The sequence below is a fragment of the Hemicordylus capensis genome, chromosome 5 (assembly GCF_027244095.1).
Source record: "Hemicordylus capensis ecotype Gifberg chromosome 5, rHemCap1.1.pri, whole genome shotgun sequence".
Lineage (NCBI taxonomy): Eukaryota > Metazoa > Chordata > Lepidosauria > Squamata > Cordylidae > Hemicordylus > Hemicordylus capensis.
This window is the reverse complement of record NC_069661.1, coordinates 196686557-196711504: the sequence shown is the minus strand read 5'-3', so window position 1 is coordinate 196711504 and position 24948 is coordinate 196686557. Positions and strand designations below refer to the sequence as shown.

At 42.4% G+C, this 24948-nt stretch overlaps 1 protein-coding gene across 22 annotated transcripts in view; it reads left to right on the top strand.

Moving 5' to 3' along the window:
- PPFIA2 (PTPRF interacting protein alpha 2) overlaps positions 1-24948 on the top strand; it is a 461781-nt gene that overhangs the window by 409136 nt on the left and 27697 nt on the right. For 21 of the 22 annotated variants that reach the window (XR_008307767.1, XM_053251926.1, XM_053251924.1 and 18 more), the window contains 5 exons: positions 9422-9503; positions 13427-13627; positions 16208-16270; positions 19425-19454; positions 21217-21392. Coding sequence is in view for 21 of the 22 variants with exons in the window: in XM_053251926.1 (XP_053107901.1) it covers positions 9422-9503; positions 13427-13627; positions 16208-16270; positions 19425-19454; positions 21217-21392 (552 nt within the window). In the remaining variant the exon portion in view is untranslated. Of the gene's footprint in view, positions 1-9421; positions 9504-13426; positions 13628-16026; positions 16154-16207; positions 16271-19424; positions 19455-21216; positions 21393-24948 lie in introns of those variants that run through there. The other variant, XM_053251941.1, reaches the window with a different exon arrangement.

Below are 24948 nucleotides of genomic sequence, written 5' to 3'. Positions count from 1 at the left end.
AGGAGTATGTGTTTGGTTTCTCAAACCGGAGGAGGAGTCCAGCTTTAGTAAAGAAAGAAAAGAAAGAAATGGCCATGCTTACTATGCTGCTTCTTTAATTTTTTAATCTATCATATGATTTCTTTTATGAATTGACATATATTCATTAATATTTATGTGCTTTTCTTTTCCATCCATCTATCTTCATCTCATGAAAAGCACATCTGGGTAAGTTACACCACTATGGTTGCTGATCATGTTCATTTTCAGCACCATGATTGAATTTCTTCTTTTATTTCCTTCTTTTATTATTATTATTATTTCTTCTTCTTATATAACCACTTTACGTTGCAGAATTAAGTAGACAAACCCAAATTGAATTTTAAAATATTCTGAACTGGGTAATTTTAAAATATTCTAAACTCTTGAGACCTTTTCAAGGTCTATTCCTGTTTCTTCTTCTTCTAACATATTTTTAAAAATGAAATGGGTGAAATCCTAGATGCTCTGAAATAAATGGCAAATGGTCTCTCTGAGACTCGGGTCTAGCATTTCACTTATTAATTTGTTTATTTACTTGTTCTATATGAGTATATAGAACAGTTTTTTGTATTGATTTTTCCACTCTTAGTTTCATTTCTAACCAATTCAGTTTATTTGCAAGTTTGGGAATATATTTTAATGCTCTTCTGAGTTTGGCTGAAATGATTCAGAATGCTTCCTCCTGTACGTTCAGAAAATTTAGATGGAAAACAAACTCCTCTATTAGACTTCATGTAAACTCTTCTTCCATACAAAATATGTATAAATGTATAAATATGAACTTTGGTATTTCAGCAATTGATATAGTTAACCTATAAAAGTCCTATTTTTGGAGGCAGGGAAATGAAGTTATTAGTTTAAGATTTTATTTTAAAATGCATTGCTACAAATATGAACTTAATATGGTTTCCTCAGGGGCCAGTAACTGTATCTAACAAATTTAATCCAAGGTTGTGAAATTGCATATTACTCAAGTTGGTTGTTTCATTTGGTGGTTATATATCACATTCTTTCTCATTTTAATCCAGTTATAGCCTTTATTTCTAGTGGCTGATGCTTTGTATTCCACCCTGTTTTCATGTACCTAATATATGCTTTCAGGATAAGCAGTAACCCTCATCTCCTTACAGACATGCACTTATCCTCAGCTGTTTCTGAATTATTTAAGCAAGCTATGCTTTTATTAAGAAAATACTGTAATAAAACTTGTAATTTAAACATAGCTTCTTCTAATTTAAACACATTAGCTTCTTCCGGGTTTGTTCTTTAAAAAACGGAATCTACCTCAAGTGTATTCTTGTTTAATTCCTTGTTTTAAAAACCAGTTCTTGATTTTTAAACAAGGACTGTCTTCAAGGTATTTGGAATACATTCTAATTTATTTATTTTTTGCCGGGGGCGGGGGGGGGAAGTATGTTACAAGCGATAAATTAGTTTTGCTTGTAATTAATTATCTACCTAACATTTAAAAAGACAAATATATTGAGGCACTGGTTGCATCCAGAGCTTTAGTCAAGTTGCACTCCCTGAACAGGAGAACTGCACTCACACAAGGTATTGTGAGAGCAGAACGTCTTCCATTCACTGAGGGATCTTCTGCTGATGAAGGACTGCTCCACTAAATTTCTTAATGCTGCTCAGTCAATTGTCTGATTTAGAAAAGTTCCAAGATTACTTTAAATTGTATTTTAAACTTGACATTTAATGGTTAAATCAGAAATATGTGTTATTTACACTTTGACTGTTTCAAAGAACTGGATTTTAGTATTAATCTAAAACAGCTTTCTTTACAAGAGCAGGATTTAGTAAACACTAACAGCCAAATAAAACTATACATTTTTTTTAGGCAAGTTGTTTTAATTGGAGCGCAATCCAGTGGGAAGCTGTGCATGATTTCTGTGGAACTGAAATGATCCCTGCAGAAATATGCAAGAGCTTAGTAGCTTATATAGAAGAATCCACTGGATTGTGCACTTGGTCAACAACATTTGTTATTAGAGCATTTTCTGAATAAACCCACTATCCTGTAATTCAGTCAAGTCAAGTTTTATTTACGGCCCTAGACCAAACAATCCATGCATGCAAACAGCAGAACAATTTATAGAAAGCTCTATAGGTTCTCATTATACATCTTAAAAGCAATATAACAAAATTTGGCTACGGAGTTAAAATTTAAAACATCCTGTAATTTAAGTCCACTGCACTAATTTTTTGTACTAATTTAAGGCATTCAATTTATTAAAAAAAACAACAACCAGGTATTAGTTATTACAGACTCCATATGAGTCTTGTACTTTGCACTGAAACACATTAGTGAAAGTTCTAAAGTCATTATTATTTTAAAACTTTCACTGACATCTGATACCTTAATAGAGAATTAACTGTCCATGACATGCAGCACCTTCCTAAACAAAGTGTTTGAAAATCTACATTAATAATAAAGCAATTTATTTTATTTCCCTACATTTTAGATTGAACTTGACCCACTCTAATGCAGAGAACCGTATTATGAGTTCCATTTACTGCTGGACCTACCACTGAAAGGTCCAGATTAATTATGAAATACTATTGATTGTGTAGTAGGAGAGTGATTACTCTCCTCAGTAACCATTCTAATTAATCTCATATTTGGTTCACAAACAGATAACAGCCGTATTAAAATGACTGAAATGCAAAGGGTTGTACCTACATGTCAAATAAACAGCTTCAGGTAATGACCGAGACCATACATGGCAAATATTTAGACATACTAGCTGGCATCATATGCAAGCCTAAGAGCATCAGAAGGTACCACTGCTGCGGACATAGAAGCAGCAGCAGTGCTGCTGTTGCCAACCAGCAACATGCAAGCAATATTCCCTCAGTTTCTTCCATTGTGGCAAATGGGAGAAACTGCAGGAACGTGGCTTATGCAGCCACCAGTAAACATCAGGCTCACTGCTGCTTCTGGGTCCACAGCAGTAGCACCCCAGTGCTCTGTTGCCATTAGGCTCCTGTATCATGCTGGCCACTGATTACCACAGCTGCATTGAACATTGCAGTATTGCAGGAACATGGCGAAATCCAACTCATTATCTTCTTGAAAAATATCTAAGCCCAGGTTGAGTTATGAAGTTGGAAGGCACCATCTCAGCATGAATTTTTGCTAAGTTGCAGCATTCAAAACACCAGCCACTATGCTCCCCACAAAAACCACCCTATAGCAGTTTTATTGTTATTCATCATCTCAGCTGCTCATCTTAACCTGCCCTTTATCCCTCTCCCACAAATAGCAGTGATTAGTAGAACTGAAAGGTATTTTTCAAGAAGGTTCAACACATGCTCCCAGGATATACTTACTTTTTGGTTTGTTACATTTCTGTCCTACCCTTCCTTCTAACCACTGAGTTCCAGTGGATGTGCTACTCAGAACATGCATAGTTCTTATAAGCATACTTACTGGTATAAGCATTCCATGCAAGCCATGTCAAATGCCAATATATATACCACATGTGGTAGCCCACATTGGACACATACCCGTGAAGCATTAGCACACTACCAATCATTGACTATGGTATGTTGTTGGCATCCTCATGGTACATGTGTATGGGCTGACACATGGTCATATATGGATATGCATTTAAATGTTGCCTCACACAGGGTAATTGCTTTACCCTGGCTTACCTCTTACATAGCCAGGCCTTGTGTAATGGCATACATGGAGTTCCCAGATTGGCTTCCATCCATGCACATGCCAGCTCAGATCTGGTCAAGCTTCAGAGGTACAACTATTCCAGGTACAATTAGACTCTGACTTCTCTTTGCATCCATTTTATTTCTTCCACTCCAATTTTATTGTAATTATTAATGCTATCAAAATAATACTAAAAATAAATTAAATACCACCACCACCCCAATATTTGTTTTATGTACAGTATGTTCATGATATGTTCATGAAAATCAAAATCAAATAAATGATAGAGGGAAATCTGTCATAAGGTCTGTCTTAAGGAGGTCCATTTGGCCTCTATTTGTTTGCATAACCAAAAAGAGAGAAGATGATGAGTTTGAATTATTCTGCCTTCAATAGGCATTATTCAGGAAAATCAAAACATGCAAAGCAATAACAATGGATTAGCTGTTTAGTTTTCCACATACTATGAGGCCCAATCACCCCGATTGTCTCTCCATAAAAGAATGGAGCAGGAAAGGTGGGGGGGGGGGGCTTCAGCACCATTCCAGATATTCCTGTGTAATTTAGTGAACAAATTATAAATGAGTATATTGATACATTCAATTTCGTTAATTTGGTTAGAAAATGGTTGGAAATTGTAGTTATTGAAAGAAGGGGAACCTTGAGCGTAGCAGTTTGATAGATAAAATCTTGATATCTTTACTTGTTTCAATGGCAAAACTCAAAATTGGTTTCACACAGGCCTAATCATGTTATACAGTGATTATATATACATTTCTGTGACTTCTTTACATATGTGATGGCAGCCAGATTTTGAAATCTGGCTTCTTTTTGTATTAATGGAAAAGATCATCTATCTGTTATCAAATGATATGGAAAAATAATATGCATGTTTAAATCACTTATGCTGAGTTTCAAATGGAAGCACTTGGAAACATGCAACCAATTTTATTGGAGGAAACTCCAAAGCAGCTTGATAAGGTAGTGTTCAGGTGCTAAGCTTCAGAAGGTTATCGTGGAGCATTCCAGCTGTGGCTTATTCTCTTTCCACTTCTGTAATGGCCACTGCAGGAGCAGGAGGATTTACAGCCTTGCTTGAACATGAGAGCATAAGAACAGCCCTGCTGGATCATGCCCAAGACCTGTCCAGTATCCTATTTCACACAGTGGCCCACCAGATGCCTCTCAGAAGGCCACAGGCAAGAGCTGAGTGCCTGCCCTCTCTCCTGCTGTTGCTCCTCTGCAACTGATATTTAGAGGCATCTTGCTCTGAGGCTGGAAGTGGCCTATAGCCTTCAGACTAGTAGCGATTGATAGACTTGTCTTCCATTAATTTGTCTAAGCCCTTCTTAAAGCCATCCAGACTGGTGGCTGTCACCACATCCTGTGTCAGAGAATTCTACAGGTTAATTATGCACTGTGTGATAAGTACTTCATTTTGTCAGTCCTAAACTTCTTGGCAAACAGTTTCATGGGATGACCCCTGGTTCTAGTTTTGTGCAAGAGAAAAAAATAGAGATCTCCACTCCATGCATACTTCTATAGACCTCAATCTTGTTGCCCTTTAGTCATCTTTTTTCTAAACTAAAAAGCCCCAGGTGTTATAGGCTTACCTGAGGAAGGTGCTCTAGGCCCCCAATCATCTTGGTTGCCCTCTTCTGCACCTTCTCCAGTTATATAGTGTTCTTTTTGATGTGTGATGGCCAGAACTGCACACAGTACTTCAAATATGGCTGCAGCATAGATTTGTATAAGGGCATTATATTAGCAATTTTATTTTCAGTCCCCTTCCTAATGATTCCAAGCATAGAATTAGCCTTTTTCACTGCTGCTGTGCACTAAATTGACACTTTCAACAAGCTGTCCACAACCCCAAGATCTCCCTCCTTGTCTGTCACCGACAGTTCAAATCCCATCAGCATATATGTGACGTTGGGGTTTTTTGCTCTAATATGCATCAAATTTACACTTGCTTACATTGAACTGCATCTGCCATTTTGTTGCCCACACACACACCCCGTTAGGCAAGATCCTTTTGGAGCTCCTCACAATCAGTGTTGGATTTCACTACCCTAAATAGTTTGATGTCATCTGTAAATTTGGCCACCTCACTGCTTATCCCTACTTCTAGATCATTTATGAATAAATGAACAAGCACTGGTCCTAGTACAGATCCCTGGGGGACCCCATTTCTTACTTCCCTCCATTTAGAGAACTGTCCTTTTATACCTACCCTCTCCTTCAACCAGCTACCAATCCACACATGAACTTGTCCCTTTATCCTATGATTTCTAAGTTTTCTCGAGTCTTTGATGAGGAACTTTGTCAAAAGGTTTTTGAAAGTCCAAGTACTGTCAAGTTGACAGTGTCAACTGGATCACCTTTATCTACACACCTGTTGACACTCTCAGAGAACTCCAAAAGGTTGTTGAGGCAAGACTTACCTTTGCAGAAGCCATGCTGGTTCTCCTTCTGCAGGGCCTATTCTTCAACAGTTTTATCTTTGAGAATGCTTTCCATCAATTTTTCCAGCAAAGATGTTAAACTAACCGGCCTGTAATTTTCTGAATCCCCCTGGATCCATTTTTGAAAATTGGTGTTACATTGGCTACTTTCCATTCCTCCAATACAGAGCCTGATTGTAGAGATAAGTTATACATTTCTGCAAGGAGGTTGGCCATTTCACATGTGTGTTAAGGACTCTTGGGTGGAAGCCATCTGGCCCTGGCAATTTTTTAATTTTTAGTTTTTGCAGACAGTTTAGAATGTCATCTCTCACCACCTCTATCTGACTCAGTTCCTTAGCCTCTGTCCCTGAGAAGCTTGGCTCAGGCACAGTTATACACTCAGTATCCTTTGCCATGTAGGGATGTGCCAACTGGCTCTGATTCCAACCCAGTTCAACTTGAACTGGGGAGGTTTGAGTTTGAACCAGCCCGGCCCCCCAAAAGGGAGTGCCAATCCAAGTTTGAACAGTTCGGTTTGAACAGTTTCTGAGTTCTGCTCGGTAAGGATACCCCTTTACAAACAAAGGAGCAAGAGGATTCCCTAAGGTTAAAAGAAAGAGATAGGGAAGTCAGGGGACCTTACCCCAAGCATGCGGAGGCATAAGAACATAAGAACAGCCCTGCTGGATCAGGCCCAAGGCCCATCTAGTCCAGCATCCTGTTTTGCACAGTGGCCCACCAGATGCCGCTGGAAGCCACAGACAGGAGTTGAGGGCGTGCCCTCTCACCTGCCATTTCTCCCCTGCAACTGGTGCTCAGAGGCATCCTGCCTTTGAGGCTGGAGGTGGCCCACAGCCCTCCAACTAGTAGCCATTGATAGCCCTCTCCTCCATGAAGTCATCCAAACCCCTCTTAAAGCCATCCAGGCAGTAGCATAGATGGTGGCAGAAGTGGCAGCAGCTTCCCTCAACCCCCACTGCCTTCCCCCAGAACAGCCCAGGACAGCTGTGGCCCGGTTCACACCTTCACACGTGTGGAGACCCAGTTTGGGCTTTCTGCCACCTGGTTCACACATGCGTAGAGGCACGAACCAGGCCACAGAAGGCCCAAACTGGGCCACGGACAGCCCGGGCTGTCCTGGGAGAGGTTGGAAGGGATTGAGGAGAGCCACCGACATCCCTGCCACCATCTATGCTGCCTCTGTTGCCATTTGCTCAGGGTAAGGTCCCCTGACTTCTTTAATCTTAGGAAAGCTCCATGCCCCATTGCTCGTAAAGGGGAATTTGTAGCAGATTCCCATTTATGAGCAGAACCCCAAACTGGTTTTAACAGGTTTGCCGATTTGACTTGAACCGGGCCGGGTTGGTTCAAATTCTGTTCAAATTCAAACCAAACCAGCCTGACTGGTTCCATGCACATTCCTATTGCCATGAAGACAGATGCAAAGAACTCATTGAGGTTCTCTGTAATCCCCATATTCTCCTCAATAATCTATTTCACTCCCTCATCATCTAACAGACCAACTGCCTCACTGGCAGGTTTTCTGCTTCTGTTGTATTTAAAGAAGTGTTTATTATTCACCTTGATGCTTTTAGCTAAATGTTCTTCAAGCTCTCTTTGCCCTTCCCTTATTGTCTCCTTGCATTTCTTTTGCCAGAATTTATGTTCCTTTCTGTTCTCTTCATTTGGGCAGACCTTCCAATTTCTTTAGAAATTCTTCTTCCCCTTGACTGTACTTATTAGCCATGCTGGCACCCTCCCAGACCTGATGGTACCTTTCTTCTTTTTTGGTATACATTCTAACTGGGCTTCTATCGTTGTGGTTTTCAATAAACTCCATGCATTTTGGAATGAAGTGATTCTCTTGATTTTCCCTTTCAGTTTTGTTTTCACCAAACTCCCCATTTTAGACAGTGTTGGACTTCCCTGGAGACTCTCTCCTTGCATATATGCTGAATTTGATCACACTATGGTCACTGTTCCCTAAAGGCAATACAGCACTGACATCTCACACCAGATCCTGGGCACCACTCAGGATTAAGTCCAAGGTTGCCTTCTCTCTGGTTGGTTCCATGACCAACTGTTATAGGGCACAATCATTCCGTGTATCTAGAAATTTGGCCTCTTTGTCATTACTTGAATCTGAATATACCCAGTCTATCTATGTGTGGGTAATTGAAATCAGACCAATTTGCCTGCCCATGTCAAATTATGGTATATGAAAATACATCTTTCTAGAATGTGGGGAATTTCTCTCCCTGAGCATTGACTTCTGCAGCCCCCTGGTGACGTCAAACTAGGGTTTTGGAAAGGACCTAACATGTAGTGGGCTTCACAGCCACCTCTTGTTCGACAGGCTGTGAAAATCTAGTTCATCCAACAAATGATGGATGAGAGTCTCATTGCATGCCTTCAGAGAATCAGCTTGGTTATTCCCTACTTTGTTACTATAGACATCAGTGCTAATTTGGGGAGAAATAATTGTCTGAATCTACCCTAAATGTTTAGCGTTAACAGTAATATTATCCTCTTTCAGCTTAAACAGAAATTACCATATCTTATTACAGAGTGAGTTATTCCATTATGAAGTGATCTGCAAGGGAAATAATATTCCAAATAAGCATCTGTATGCAGTCATTTATAACAAGACTGAATAATTGTTTCTATTATTTAGGAAAATATTAGAATTAGAAAAGTACATGTTAGACACTGTAAATGGATGACAGGAATTAAATGAATCTGTAGAGAACAAGAACATGTTTGTCCAATGGAGAAAAACATTCTCCACAAGGAAAAAAACAAAACCATGGCTAACATTTTATGCAGCAAGCCACCAATCCAAAGGAAAGGCAAGTTCATTGCTTCCACAGCACTTTAAACCCCACCAGCACTGCTCCTGAAGGCAGGAAGGCTCTGTGCCTACTAAGGAATACATCATTGTACTTCTGCCATTACTCCCACTGGCAGTGATGGGAATACTAGTAGAAATGTGATGATGCACTCCTTAGTAGGCACAGAGCCTACCTGCCTTCCGTAACAGCACCAGTAGGTTTTAAAGCACAATACAACAAAACCTGGGGACTCAACAACAACAGCCAACAAAATCTGGGGAGACAACAACAACAGCCAACAAAACCTAATCCAACAACTCCTTGGGGACCCAATAAAGTTGGGAATCCTAGTACTATATCATTGATGTAATTAGGTTTGCTATGACGTAATTGTATCTGTGATGTTTCTTGGTACCGCTGTATGCTTAATAGTTTGTGATACATTTTAGGCATGAACTTCTGGAGGAAGCACGGAGGAAGGGGTTACCTTTTGCACAGTGGGACGGGCCTACAGTGGTTGCATGGCTAGAGGTAAGGTCTAAGAAGTCTTCTGAATATATAAGTATGCCTAATTTTACCTTACATTAAAAGTAATTTTAATATCAGTGTTATGTTTAATGTTCATAATAGAGAAATAAAGCACTGATGATTGATAACTCTTACTGAGACGCTCTCTAAATACACTATACAACATTTCAGCACAAGATGTTATCTTGCTATGTCCCCTCTTAAAGTGAGGAAAGGTAATATAATACTTCTAAAGCCAAACATTTGTTCTAAAATAATCTGAAGATGTGGCCTTTCCAACCCATTCCTACAAGAGTACCTTAATTTCTACCTACAGCTCCCTAGCTTGATCCATTCATCCCAGTAATGGTATTTGGACCAAATTAAGGGTGCATTTGCATGTGAGCCTTCTGCTTCTGTTTTTTGTATCCATAATACTCTCTTTCACACTGTGTGTACACCTGTGTTGCTCCCATGGCAACACAAAGAGGTAATTCCTAGTAAATTGCATAAAGGTACCTTGCCATCAAAAGGAAATAGTTGCCAGCTGTGCTTCTCAATTTACATACTGTATTGTTAGAAACAATACAAAACCCTACCAGTATGATGAACCATGAGAATAGTTGAGTCTACCTCCTGCACTCCTCTCCTCCTTTCTCACTTCTGTTATATCTAGCCCTGTTTTCTCTGCTTGCTCTGCCTCCCCGGATACCACTGTCTGATATGTTCTGATGTCACAATGTACTTGTACTGACAGAAGAATGGTCTTCCCAGTTGCCACTCAAAGGCTCTGATGTCACAAAGGGGCTAGCCACTCTTGGGTCCAGCATGCTGCTTGCTTGATGGGTCACTGCAGACCTTCAGAACTCTGCAGTCCATGAGCATCATATGTGAAATTAACTCCCTCATCTTTGGCAGAATAAAATGGCAACAGTTCATGTCATAGGTCAGCCTTTCAAGTCATCATATTTGGTTATTTTCTGATGTGAACAAATTCATTTGTTGTTGTTTTTGTAGCTGTTATTTATATTATCCTTTTTGAACTAATTTTCCAAAGTAGTTTGCATTAAAAATTATGAACAGTACAAAAATTATGAACAGTATCAACAAACCTGTAAAATGCACATCAACATTAAAAGCTGTAAAAACAGCAGAATTTTTTTTTAAATTCCTTCTGGGATCACATGTTTTCAATTGCCCTCTAACAATGCAAAGGGAGGGAGTCTATTGAATAAAATTTTATAACCTGAAACTTAAATAATTTAGTTGAACGCTTGTGAGAGTAGGAAAATGTATGCAGAATCAGTCATAGGTCTGTTGAGGATGGGTAAGATGATCACAAGGTTAACTAGCAAACTAGTCTAGTTACACCTGAATGTAGCTGGTAAAGCACTATACTGCATCCTTTTCTTCACATTATCTTCAGTTCTGTTCAGTTAAATGTGGATTTTTTAATTGAATACCTCATGCTTCCAAATCCTGCCTATAATATTTGAACCCAGGACTCGCAGTAAAGATATAATATGTTCCAGTAGTGTCCTCTTTTCAAAACAAAAAAAACCCCTGCACTTTCTTGCATGCAATGGTTAGGGTATAAATACAAGCTCTAGACTTCATGGAAGTAGCTTGCACATCAGCTTTGAATTAGAACAATGTCCCTCAGCAAGTGCTTTGTTAGTCAGGCTATTGGCCAGTGACTTTATATTGAAGCACTTTGAAGGAAAGCTGACTTTTAGCTGCCTTACATTTAAGAGTGTCTTTTTCCTCATACCAAAAAACAAGATGCTGAGCTTCAGAATATTCAGCCCAAAATCTTCAGGCTTATTGAGGCTAAAGTGAGATTCATGCACTCATCCTTCAAAGGTAGAAGCATCACAAAATGTTTGATGGAGTTGAAATCTCCAAAAAGCTTTAGCATTCAAATGGATATTCTTCTACTTGGTGTGCAGGTTAAGAAAGAGGGAGACTTGGGTCGTTAGGCTTTTTAAAAACCTTTAATGAGAAGAAAAACTTGAATCATGATACACAAGAAACAAAGGTGTCATTTAATTGTGTGAAATTTTACAGCTTTATTTTTTTTAAAAAGTGGAGATAATCATAGGATTTAAATGCAGCAGCTAATTCCATTAAGTTTCTGAAAGTATGTTACCATGAAAAGTCTAAATTATTAAGCAGGTAAAAGGACTCCAGGCTTGGCAGAAAGAGGCAAATCAAGGGTATATTAATTTGAGGAAATATTATAGCTAAAGCACTGCTTTGCCATAGACCATTTAAAATACTATTTCACTTTAGCTCTAGAGTTGTAATCTGCCCAAGTGAGATGCTTTCTCACTAGCCATCTTCATTACTGTCCATAAATAAATGGGCCAGGAAGGGCAACCAGCCCAAGTACAGATGTCTGGCTGGAGGCAGCACTGGAACGGGTGATTCTATAAGGGTCATTCTACAAACAGAAAATCATATAGTCCAACTATTCAGGGATTGCAAGACTTCAGACAGCAGGTGAACGGGCATCTGTCTGGGTGCTTCCACATGGTGGGGGGAGACCCCTACACTTAGAAAGTGTCTAGAAAGCAAAGATGCCCAGAAAATTCAGTTGGAGGTACACTTCACAAGATGAAAAATGCTAGCAAATGCACATCCTGTTTCAGTTGAATCCAAAGATAGGCTAAACTTCAGCAAATAAATAAGGATATGCACGAACCAGTTCGGAGCCGGACTGGTCCGGCGGTCCGGCACCGAGGGGGGGTCTACGTTTAAGGGTGGGCGGGTAGAACTTACCCCTCCCGCCGCTCTTCCCCCTCCAGCGCTGTAGCTTAAAGCGAAGTTTTGGGGGCAGCAGCGTTCCTCACTGCCGCCCCTGCCCCCGTCGTTGCCCGGAAGTCTCCGTAAGAGCAGCACGCGTGCGCACGTGGCAGCGCGCATGCGCCGCATACGTCACACGCAGCGTGCGTGTGACGTATGCGGTGTGCATGCACACGGCGGCAACAGGCGCGCGTGCGTGCTGCCACGTGCACATGCGTGCTGCTCTTACGGAGACTTCCGGGCAACGATGGGGGCAAGGGTGGCAGCGAGGAATGCTGCCGCCCCCAAAACTTCACTTTAAACTGCAGTGCCGTAGGGGGAAGAGCGGCGGAAGGGGTAAGTTCTACCCCCCGCCCTTAAAGGTAGACCCCCCCTCGGTACCGGTCCGGACCCATGCACATCCCTACAAGTAAATAAAATGGCCAGAAGATTCTGTTAAATTGGAAAACCACACCCAAATATTTATAGAGCTTGACTTATTCTATGTCTTGGCCATCAATTTGCCACTTAATGCTGTACAAATTTCTTGGTATAAAGTGGCATTTGTACTAGTAACTTTGAGAAGGAAGTAATGAGTGATAGACCAACACCCAATTTCCCACCTCACCAGTAAGGTGGCCTGCTGACAAGTTCCATTGCCATGGCCACAACTTTCTCCACACCTCTCTTTTACTTCTGGATTAGTGACTGAATGGGGCATATTTAGTCTGAGGGCTGAACCCCAGGCTATGGCAACACTCATTGATTTCCAGAACCATTCATCTAAACCATATATAGCATAGGGTGAAGCCAAAAGTTCTCTAGTGGACATTCTCAGCATGAAAGGCGGATTTCAAGGGGGCCCTACATGTTTCTGGAAAGACCTCCAGAAGCTTTCGTGTTTTGCACCAGACCACTGCTTTTCACAGTGGAGTGCAGAGGGTGACTGCATCATTTATCTACATCTGTTTTGCACAGGGAATCCCTTCTCTATGCAGTCTTTTCAACAAAAACCATACACAACCCCAATCAAGGAGGTGCACTTCACAAGAAAAAAAATGCTAGCAAATGCACATCTTGTTTCAGTTGAATCCAAAGATAAGCTAAACTTCAACAAATGGACAGTATTAATTTTAAGTGAGTATTTTTTCCCCCCTCAACAGTTGTGGCTGGGAATGCCTGCTTGGTATGTCGCAGCTTGCCGTGCAAATGTGAAAAGTGGTGCTATTATGTCTGCCTTGTCTGATACGGAAATTCAGAGAGAAATTGGAATCAGCAACCCCCTCCATCGTCTAAAGCTCCGTCTGGCAATCCAAGAAATGGTATCTCTCACAAGTCCATCAGCCCCTCCAACATCTAGAACGGTGAGTCACATTTGCCTAGCTCACAATTGTGAATTTGTTGTCCTGCTGTATTATACTTAAGTTCTATTTCAGTCCAGCTTCCTGGACTAAATACATCCTGGATAGTGGCCAATCAGATGCCTGCAGAAAACCTACAAGCCTTGCATGAACCTACAAGCATTGCACAGCAGCCCTCCATTTTAATTGTTCTGCAGCAGCTATCACAGTAGTGTAGCTAGGGAGCAGGGGGCTGTGTTTGCCTCCCTCCCTGGTGACTCTGCTGAGTTTTATGTGTGTGTGTGTGTGCACATGCACAACCCCTGCATGTGATGCCACACTCAAGAGGGTGTGACCAGAGCTCTGGAGGGCCTGCGTGAGCTCTCCAGAGCTCATTGCCAGCTGGCACTTGGTTGCTGGGTGCCTGTTTTTTCCTTTCTCTTCCTTGAGGGCAATGAACCACCAGCTGGGAATGGGCTCCAGAGATAGGGATGTGCACGGAACCGGGTGGGGGTGGTTCGAAGGCAGGGGTGTTGGATTTAAGGGCGGGAGAGGGTGCACTTATCCCTCCCTCTGCTTTCCCCCCGCTGGTGCTCAGTTTTTGTAAAGTCCTTCAGGGCGGCAGCATACCTCCCTGCCATCCTGTCCCCCCTTCAGCCGGAAGTACATAGCACATGTGGCATGAGCCTGCACGACATGTGCGCGTATGCGCACGTGGCACACTGCCAGGTACTTCTGGCCACTTCCGGCCGAAGAGGGGACAGAGTGGCAGAGACGTGCGGGGTGGCAGAGAGGTATGCTGCCACTCCGAAGGACTTTACAAAAACTGAGTGCCAGCAGGGGGAAAGCGGAGGGAGGGGTAAGTGCACCCTCCCCCGCCCTTAAAGTCCAACATCCCCCCCCCACCTTTGAACCTGCAAACCTCCCAGTGTTTGAACCTGTTCGGAGGCCCGTAAAAGGGCCTCCGAACAGGTTCATGCATATCCCTATCCAAAGAGCTTCCAGGGCTGTGGCCACACCCCCTTGTGAGTCCTCCAGAGCTCGTTTTCCAGCCATGCTGGGTGTGTGTTTTGTTTGTTCCCTGAGAACGAACAAAACATGTGCAGCTGACAACCAACATGGCTGGGAAATTAGGGCCATGGAGCGAATGAGGAAGCCCCAGGAGTTGGGCAGCTCAGGTTCTTTGAACCCATCTGCCCTGTTATAGCTCTGCCCTGACCTAGTATTAGTTACATACTGACTCTGAATATGGAAGCTTCATTTTATCATTGTGGCTAACAGCCACTGGCAGAACTATCCCCCATGAATTTGTTTAATTCCCTTGTAATGACAAGCTGTATCTGTAGACATTTGGTCAGAAAGATTCCATTTTGAGGTCCAGGCCTCATTTCAAACAGCCCCTTGTTCAAAATGTCTCTCCATTTGTTCGCATGCTTCTCCCATGTGAGTTTCATGTGGGGTGGTAGGTACTTAACTAATGGTCTGTCTTCATGTCAGAACAAAGGGGTGACTGGATGTTCTTCAGTACATTTTTTACACTCTCTTCACAATGTCAGGAAACAACCAAAATCTTGTGATATAAGCACACGTCTAAGACAGCATACAGTGGTTGTGCAGGAGGTAGCATTTTAGCTATATATTTTATGATAATAAAAGTAGATCATGTCTCCTTTTTGCCCATATTAGAATGAAGTAGCCCTGTAAGAAACTGTTCTTCATATTCCTTTTCTAAGCAAGCCACTTGATCACCCCATTTTCCCTTTTATATGTCCCTCCTACAGAGCTAACTTTCTTAATGACTGCCACAGCATACATTTGCTGACTTTAGTATTGTTGACTTTTGCCTAAAATAGAAGCAAAAGTAGGGTAAGAAGATTTAATCTATTAGTGCTTATCCCCCCAAACATCATGAAACCAGGCTGCAAACCAAAAGCAGCATTTTTTTCTCTGCTGGTACACCACCTCCTTTTAAAAAAACCTAGATATGTATGTGCTTATTGCCAAGTAGAGATGTTATTAAGAACGGAGAGAAACACAGGAAAGGCACGTTGGAAAATGTGGGCCAGTATGTCCATAATTTTTCTGTAAAAAATACACATGCAGGTGTGTGCTTGATGCACAGTTCTAGGCCTATATTAGTAACCCTGCACTCACTGTATATTTATGGCGGCTTCTGTCAATTACATGTATCAGCAGGAGATCAGCACAGGCTGAAATGCCTACATATCTTGACTGCAGGACTCTGAGGCAATGAAATAGCACACACACCATTCCTGAAATCTAAAACCATCTGGACAAGCTCTAAGAGATGGGGTGGTAGAAATATTTGAAATAGTGTTACAACTGTTATTTCTTCATACTTATTCAGTGGAATTCAGAGATCGCCTCCCTATCAGAATAACACAAATTTCATCTTTTCAAAGTGGAAGAAGATGAAAAGCAACTGTCTAAAGTTGTCTCTGGTTGCAGCTCAACTGAGGCAAGGACCTGGTTGTGCTCATTGTGATGCTGTATGCTGTTAACTTACAGTGTTGCTGCCTTTCTTCTTTAACACTGCTTACCTAATGCGGATTCCACCTGCCTCCCTGTGGGCATTGTCAATAGCCCTCAGGCAATGTTTGGGTGACCCATGAAGAAATGGAAAATCTTGCAGCTCCAGCCAAAGCGGTTAGTCTTTTCCATTAATATATTTCATATCAATGTCATCGTCAAAATGCAGAATTTACAATAACACTAAATTTGAGCAACACTGGTATAACTGCTCCACACAACATTTTTTATATTAAGCTGACTTTCATTTAGTACATGGAGTATTCTGTACTAAAGACAATATTCTTTATAAGACAATAGTATCAGTTTGAAGTCAAGTAAGTTGTCGATAAATGAGTTAGCTAATGGATGCCAAAATAAATAATATGTAAGAAGATGGAGAAATGGATCTTACTCAGCAGAATTTCATGAATTTTCAGTTTGAATTATAATTTCGCATGGTGTTGCTGTTGTTTTAATCACCCAGATGATTTTGTTTTCTTGGCACAACTATTACTGAAATTTGATTACTTTAGAAGGAGACGAATAAATGCAGTGCCACACATTAATTGACTCTGCAGTTGTGGAAATGTGCATTGATTTCTGCCTGCAATGCCAGCATAATGTTTCTGTTTTGCACAATATACCATGTGGAATGGAGCTAAACCTATAAGATTTACCTTCCAACGAGGAAGGTTATCCCTAATTCCAGAAGTGGCTGACTGCTTGCTAAATTATGAGCCTCAGAGGCAGGCTTCTTTTTACTGTGGTTATTAGTACTTTGCATGATTTGGACCTGGAATTGAAGGTCATGGGCTCCAGGAGAGGGAACAATACTGCATCATTAGAGAACTGACAAAATTTAAGTAATACAATATAAGTAATAAAATTTAAAGTAAAATAAAATTTAAGTAATAAAATTTAAGTAAAATTATTTCTGATCTCAGGAAACAAGAACAAATGAAAATCTTACCTTATAATCCCTCTCAAATTTGTTAACCTTAATTCTTAAAACTCAGCTCATACATTGCTAAAGAATCAGTATTCTTGGAAAGCAATTCCAAAATGTGTCTCTCCTTTGGGTTAGATAGCACCTTTTAATTTCCAGCTTGAACTTGTATCTGTCCTGGTGCCTACCTGTTTTCCATAGCATAGTTACCGGTAAATCTTGTCACACTGTTGCATCTACACGCACTTCCTCTCCTCACCAAATCTGACAGCAATTTTGTGTGAAAGAATGATTTCAAAATGAGATTCATTTACTGACTGACATTGACTAGTGTTGTGCTAGCACACTTAGAGAAATTTCATGAGTTTAAGGTTCTTTTTCACAGTCTCTGTGTTTCACACTGATGGGCTATTGCACATGCATGGATGCCTTCTTGGGAACTTTCCATAGGTATTGGGGGGGGGGGAATCTTCTCCATTTTGGCAGAAATTGCACCCTTTCTTAACCATAGAAGAGTGTAGTAGCATTACTTCCCTCAGTTCTCCATCATTCACTGTGGAATTTACATCATCAGATTGCTTGGAACAGATTCTCCTCAGGTATGGGCAGGGTGGGGCAATCCTTAATACTGTCTTCTCCTCTTCAGTTATTTTTCTGTTTCTCATCTATCTTTTGAGTGTACTTTTTTTTTTTTTTTACATTTTGAAATTTTATTTGCATCATGTCCCCCATTTCTTCTTCAGTTTGGAAGAAGAAAACATCCATGTTTCTCATCTTCTTGTTTTTTTAGTATAGAAATTGTGGAGTGAAGCTTGCTTCCTTGAACAGACAACATCGGCTCCTTTGTTTGGGCAAAGCCCACATTGTGGAAGCTTGCTCACATTGCAGACAGTTCATCAGAAAAGCCAGAAGAAAGGGGGTGTTGTGGCTGCATTCCCTCTGGGAACAGAAGAGGGACTAAACTGCCCAGAGACATAAGTTTGGGTGGGGTATGAATTTGTAAAATAAAACAAACAAACAATATCTTAAATGCCCATCCATTCCTGCTGCCATAATTCTTAAGTGGCAGACACTCAAACTGAGGGAAGGAATGCTACTACACCCCAGGGGGGCAGGAGTTCCTGTCAAAATTGAGAAGAGAAAGAAAGCCTTGGAATGTTCCCAAGGACCACCATGAATGTGCAGAAGCCCATCAGTGTGAAAGCACAGATGGTCACTAGAGGAACCAAAGTTACAGGTAAGCAACCTGTTGTTAGCAGAGCTGCAAGAACCTGTGGTGCTCTGAGATGTTGTGGAACTCATAGTGGAAGACCTTTTCCACGAAACATACAAGGTTACACAACATGTCATACATGTTATGTCACCTGTTGCACAACATGTCAGCAGCTTCCACTCTTTCCTTGCAGAATGACATTGCACTGCCGCCTTGCACTAGCACAACATCATTACGCTAGTGCAACACTAGTCCGGATTAGACCACTGTTCCCATATTGGCTATTTTGTGTAACCATATGGGACATTTCTGTCAATGCTGTAAATGCCACAAAGTGTGTCCTTTCTTCATTGATTAGACAGGCCAACTTCTACTGGGAAAGAGGGTGACTTTGTTGATGCCTGACTTTGATTATAATAGTAGTGTACTTTATTCAGTAATTAGTTTAACTGTTGAATTACGGATGTGCACGAACCGGTCCAGAGGCCATTATAGAGGCCTCCGAACCAGTTCGAACATGGCCTGGTCCGGCACTGGGGGTATGTTGTTCTTTAAGAGCAGGGGGGGGTTGCACTTACCCCTCCCACCACTTTTCCCCTGCTGGTGCTCCGTTTTTCCAAAATGTTTTTGGGGCGGCAATGTTCCTCCCTGCTGCCCCTGCCACCGTTGTTTGCCAGAAATACCGGAAGTACCAATTGTGCATGCACTCACCATGCATGCTGCGCACTTCACACGTTGCATGCGCACGTCACATGCAATGTGCGCAACGGGCACATGTGCAATCGGTACTTCCGGTATTTATGGCAAACAATGGGGGCAGGGGCGGCAGGGAGGAACATTGCCGCCCGCAAAACATTTTGGAAAAACAGAGCACTGACAGGGGAAAAGTGGTGGGAGGGGTAAGTGCAACCCCCCGACCCTTAAAGGGAGACCCCCCACCGGCGCTGGACCATGCCTCTGCAGTTCGGTGCACATCCCTATGTTGAATGATTTAATTTTTTTAAAGCATTGTACTGTTTAAAATTGATAATCAACATTTAGCATAATAATTGTTTTTGGAGTTTTTTTGCTTCCTGACTCATGCTTATATATTTTGTCTTCTAAACTCATTTCACTAATGGCTGTTCCAGAAAGAGAATGAGGAAGGCAGCTGGGCTCAGGTAGGAACATTTTCTACTTTACACTTTTCTAGAATGACTGATGCTAATTCAGCACAGGGTACCATGGAGTTGTCAGCACGTCGACAGCATTGGGAAGGCAGTGCTCACTTTAAATCTTTATTTATTTAAATATAGTAGGAAAGGGCTATTTTAATGGTCTGGTGTGCTTTTTTTAATGACAAGTTGGTTTTTTGTTGCTAATTATATTTTAGCCTCAGGCAGAAACTTCAGTATACTTTCAGTGGTTAACCTGCACTGAAACCTTGTTTTCTCTGCTCCTCTGGAATATTTAAAGAAGAGAGCTTCTTCCCCCGCCTGCTCCCAAAGCTGAAAGCAAGCATTTATAGCAAAAGCAACCCTGGCCTAGTGGTCACCAACCTCAGGCAGCTGCCAGTACAGGGTTCATTTCTCCTCTACATGTTTAGTAAAATCCAGAGTGTTTTGTACAATTCTGAGGGAATTGTTTCCTGATAAATGGGGGAGACTCTGTATCCTATATCAGCTAATCAGGGTAGTAGCAATCAGCTGCTTATGTGGCTACTATTACATTAGCTCTATATGTTCTCTGTGCTGGACAATGCAGTAGCACTGTACACATTTAAGTTATGCAGTTCAGCAGTAGTTGAGGTACAAGGTTTTGGTATGTCAAAGGAGGTAATCCTAGTTTCAATACAAGTGGAATAGCTGGCATACAAAGAGGGTGGATTTTTTCTGTAGGAGGTTCCCACATGACCTGCTGCAAAATTCATTTCCCTTGTTATACACAGCAAGCTTTTGGCAAGCCACTGTGAGTATATTCAATAGAAAAGGGATATATAGTAGAATTTTGCTGCTCTTCTCATCTGAAGGTCTATATGCCTGCTATGATTTGCGACTTGGTGAGATGCACTATGTTACATCTTCAAGATGGGCTGACATAGAATAGCATAGAAGACCTTGTTTTAGCAGACATCCATGATGTAGACTAGAGAAAGCTAGATAGTCCACTGATGGACCACTGGCCAGATTTTGGTGGATCACCTAGTTCCTGCTTATGACATGGATAAAAAGTGTTGAAATAGGTGGATATTGCTCTGATCCAGAAAGGCTCTTCTTTCTTATGAATTCATATGTAGGGTAACTGAGCACAACTTTGGCTTAGCTTTATGATATCCAGATTATGTAGTTTTGCATTGTACACTTAAGACACATTGGTGAGCCATAGGAATTCTAATTAAAGGTGGAGTGGGGGTGGAAATAGACCACTCAAGTTTGAATGCTGGTGTGGACAGATACAGTTCTCATGGAGATGGTATGATATACAGCAGAGACTGTCTACTATCTAGTTAGTAGTTAAAACTAGTTTTGCAGTAGCAACTGTAGTTAAACTAATTTTAAAGTAGTTTCATGACCATCAGGGGGTTTATTCCAACCCAGCATTTATTTGGAGGGCAATTTTTATAACACTGGACTTCTTTGATTTCCATCAGGAATGCAATGGAGTCTGATCCTGCAGTGGGGTTCAATCTCCTCTCCCAACACCTTCAAACCCACAGCCATTCACTCACCAACCCACCTTCCTACAAATCCTTTTCCTCATACCCATCTGCTTACCTGGGTTGCTGCTCTGGCAGTTGTGCTGGACTGGAAAAAGGGAGAGTAGTTTTGCTTCTTCCCTGCCCAGCATCCTAAACCAAATCTTAGGAATGCTGAAACATTAAATGAATTACCTATGTTCCATAATATGGATGATAGTAACATGTTTTCCTATTTTTTTCTACAGACCCTGGCTTATGGAGACATGAACCATGAATGGATTGGTAATGAATGGCTTCCCAGTCTGGGACTACCACAGTATCGAAGTTACTTCATGGAGTGTTTGGTAGATGCTAGGATGTTAGATCATCTGACGAAGAAAGATCTCCGTGTACACTTGAAAATGGTGGATAGCTTTCATCGGTAAGGTCATATGAATAAGTATATACCCAAAATTAATGTAGTTACATTGTATATCATCTTTATAGCACAAGAAATAAAAGTGTTAGTATTGTTAAAGCTAAGTCATTGTATCTAAACTAAAGTTTCTATGATGAAACTTCTGAAGTGAAAAATTTGCCTTCAGGTTTGGCCTTAGGGGGCCAAAAGGAAGCAAAATCTCTAGCAATTTGGGGGGCTAGGGTGAAATTTGAGGTAATGGGGCAAAAACCCTTAGATGTGCATTGCTCCTCTTAGCAGCTGGCATCCACTATTGTTTTACACTGAAGACAATGCTGCATGATGATACCACATCACTTGCTTCTGGGTTTAAACAAGTTATTCCCTAGCCAGGACTGGAGTGCCATATTTACCCAAGAGTTGTAGCATCATCATTAGCATAATTCTGTGGGGGTTCTGACTAAAACAAATTGCAGTCATCAGGAGAAGTACTACACAGCTGTTGAATTTTGCCTCCCTATCTCTGAAAATCCCCAATTTTGCTGTGAACGTGACAGCAAAGTTGGGAGTGGCAACCATGTCTTCTCTGCTGGTGTAGGAGGTCGCCCATCATGGGTTTTTCCCCTCCCACATGCTCCAGGAGGCAGGATCAAAAAACTTGAAGAAACCTTAAATAGAGCCCTAGTGGGTGGTTCCTTCAGTTCTTTTCCTGCCTCCAGAGACCTCAATTCTCCCAGGGCTCTTTTTTTTCTAGGCCTTTACCTTAGCTTTTACAGAGCTTATCATTGTCTTTCTCCCCCTGAATTCCATCTCTCCTCCTGCTTAATTGTTTCAACTTTACTCTCCTCCTTAAAGAAAAAAACCAACACACCTCTCTCTCTGTTGCTTCTTCCCCACTTTTTTTTTCTGGCCTCCCTACCCCCCAGCTGTTTTCTTGCCTCAGTACCCCTCTTTCTCTTGCTCCCTCCGGCCATATGTCAGCTGAGCACAAGAAGTTTAGCATGCTGGCTTTTCAAGCCAAACACGACTGGCAGCAAGTCTTCCTGCCCAAACAGTGGGATGCTTTGAAGAAGAGGACAGCTATGGGGGAACAGAGAGGGAGCTTCAATGGTGCCCTCGAGCCACAGCTGCTCTCCTCCTCACTGCCAATGACCGGGCAGGATGAAGGGGCAGACTCCGAGCATGACACCAGCCTCCAGAACTCGCCTGACCGCACCCCAAAGCGAAGAAAACGCTCACGCTCCAGGTGGCGTTCAAAAGCAATGGAGCTGAAAGAAGCCAGGAGCAGGCGCCCAGCCACAGCAAAACCACGTTCCTCGCCATTCCCTCTCCTATCCCCAATCACTCAACGTGCCAACTCCACCACGCAGCTTGAGGCTTACTTGTGGCAAGGAGGAATGCAGCCTGTAACACTGGAGTAAAGTGCAGAGGAGGGCTATCCAGCTGACAACTGCCTAAACAATGCTGGCGGTGCTACCCCAGTGGAACTGGAGGAGGGAGAAGGTAGCAGTTATCCCACGAGCAGAAACAAGTCAGAGGAGGATCCCACCATGCCAACAGTACTGGTGAGATCTCTCCTCTCCGGGGCGGGGGGGCACTGGGTTGGACCATTCCATGCCCATCCTGCCCTCACATGACCCTCAGCTACCACCAGGGCCCCTTCAACCCGCAATTCCTAGTGGTTGTTCCCCTACCTCTGACTGGCAGGATTGGGTTAAACAGGCCAATCAGCAGTCAATCAAGGATAGCCTCAAATGATGTAGGGGGAATAAAAAGCATAAGAGGAGCAGGAACAGTTTTTTCTTCTTCCTCCTCTTCTAGTGACTCTGAACCTGAGGGGGGGGGGACAAGAAAGCAGTCAAAAGGAAATTAAAGAAAAATTAGCAAAATACTCCCCGCCATTCATCCGAGTCCTCGGGGGCAGGGGGAGTCACCAGACTTGTTCCACCCAGTTGGGCTCCAGGACCTGGCTGCCCCCCTCCACAGATTCCACTTCTGAACTTTTAGAGGGGAAGTTATCTGATGGCACTGCCCCTCCCTCATCCAATTAGCTCCTCTTTCCAGGAGAGGACTTTCAAACACTTATTACGCAGGCCATAGCCACCTTGGGCCTTCCGCCTGCTCAGCAGGACAAGGGGGAGCCCCTGTCCAAGGGCTCCTTGGTACTTCCTAAACCTAAGCAGGCTCCTTAAAACAAGAGCTCCTATGCCTGAGGGATTCTTGGCGGCTATAAGGGAGGAATGGAACAGGCCATCTACACCAAAATGATCTACTACAGTAGTCAATAGACTTTATAACTTTGAGGAGTGGAAATTAGATCTACTCAAAGTGCCCCTCACTGATGCCTCAATTGTGGCTCTTCTCAGTGAAGCGGTGGCCCCAAAGAATGGTGATTCCACTCTGAAGGACCCGGCTAACAAGAAGGCAGTAGCTTCCATCCGTAGGGCCCATGACTCCACATCCATGGCCATTAGGGCTGACTCTGCAGCTTCTCTGGTGTCCAGGGTGTCTGTCTTCTGGATCAATGAGCTCCTCAACAACCTGCCAACTAACCCTAATAGGCTGATGCAAGCTTCTGAGGTTGCAAAGGGCTACTATATTCACGGCAGATTCCACATTAGACAACATCAACTTCTCTGCTCACACTGTGAGCACCAGCGTAGTAGCCAGATACAATATATGGTTGAGGCACTGGAGGGTAGACATCTCCTCTAAGGCCAATCTTAACTCAAAACTGTTTGGGGATGACATACTCATAGAGACTAGGGACAAGAGGAAGGCACTACCCTCATCGTCACTTGGGGGGGGGGGATGGGGGCACAACACAGATTCAACCAAGAGCCTTCAGGCCTTTTTGCCCATCATTCCAGGCAAAAGACTCTCCCAAATCTTCCAGAAATATTTGGAACAAGAACAGGGCAGGCAGTCTTTTCAGGCCAATTCCAGATCCCAATTCCCCCAGCCTTACTGTCTGGCCACAGAGGTGGGTGGGCAAGTTTCAGGCTTTTAACCATGCCTGGAAAGAATCCCCCTTGGACCTCTGGGTCAGGGACATAGTCTATCAAGGTGACTGCATGGAACTTATTTGCCAGTCCCACAAGAAGTTCCTTCCTACCCCAAGGTCCAGACATCTGGGACTCTACTCCATACAACACCTGCTACAGCTTCGCTCCACAGAGCCGGTACCCCCACACATAGAAGGAAAAAGGGGTATATTCCATCCTTTTTACAGTACTGAAGAAGGACGGCTCACTGCAGGCGGTGCTGGACTTGAAAGCAGTGAACTAGTTTGTAAAAAAGAAATTATTCCATATGGAGATGCTTCAGTCCATCATACAGGCACTGCAAAGTGGGGACTACTTGGCTTCTATAGTCTTAAAGGAGGCATACCTCCACATACCCATACACGTGGAGAGCAGACTACTTCTCTGCTTTTGTTACTAAGGCCAGCACTATCAGTACTGGGCTCTGCCGTTCAGACTTTCATTGGCCTCCAGGGTATTTATGAAAGTCCTGATACCCCTGGTGGCACATCTCAGGAAGCAGGGTGTCTATTTATATTGTTACCAGATGACTTGCT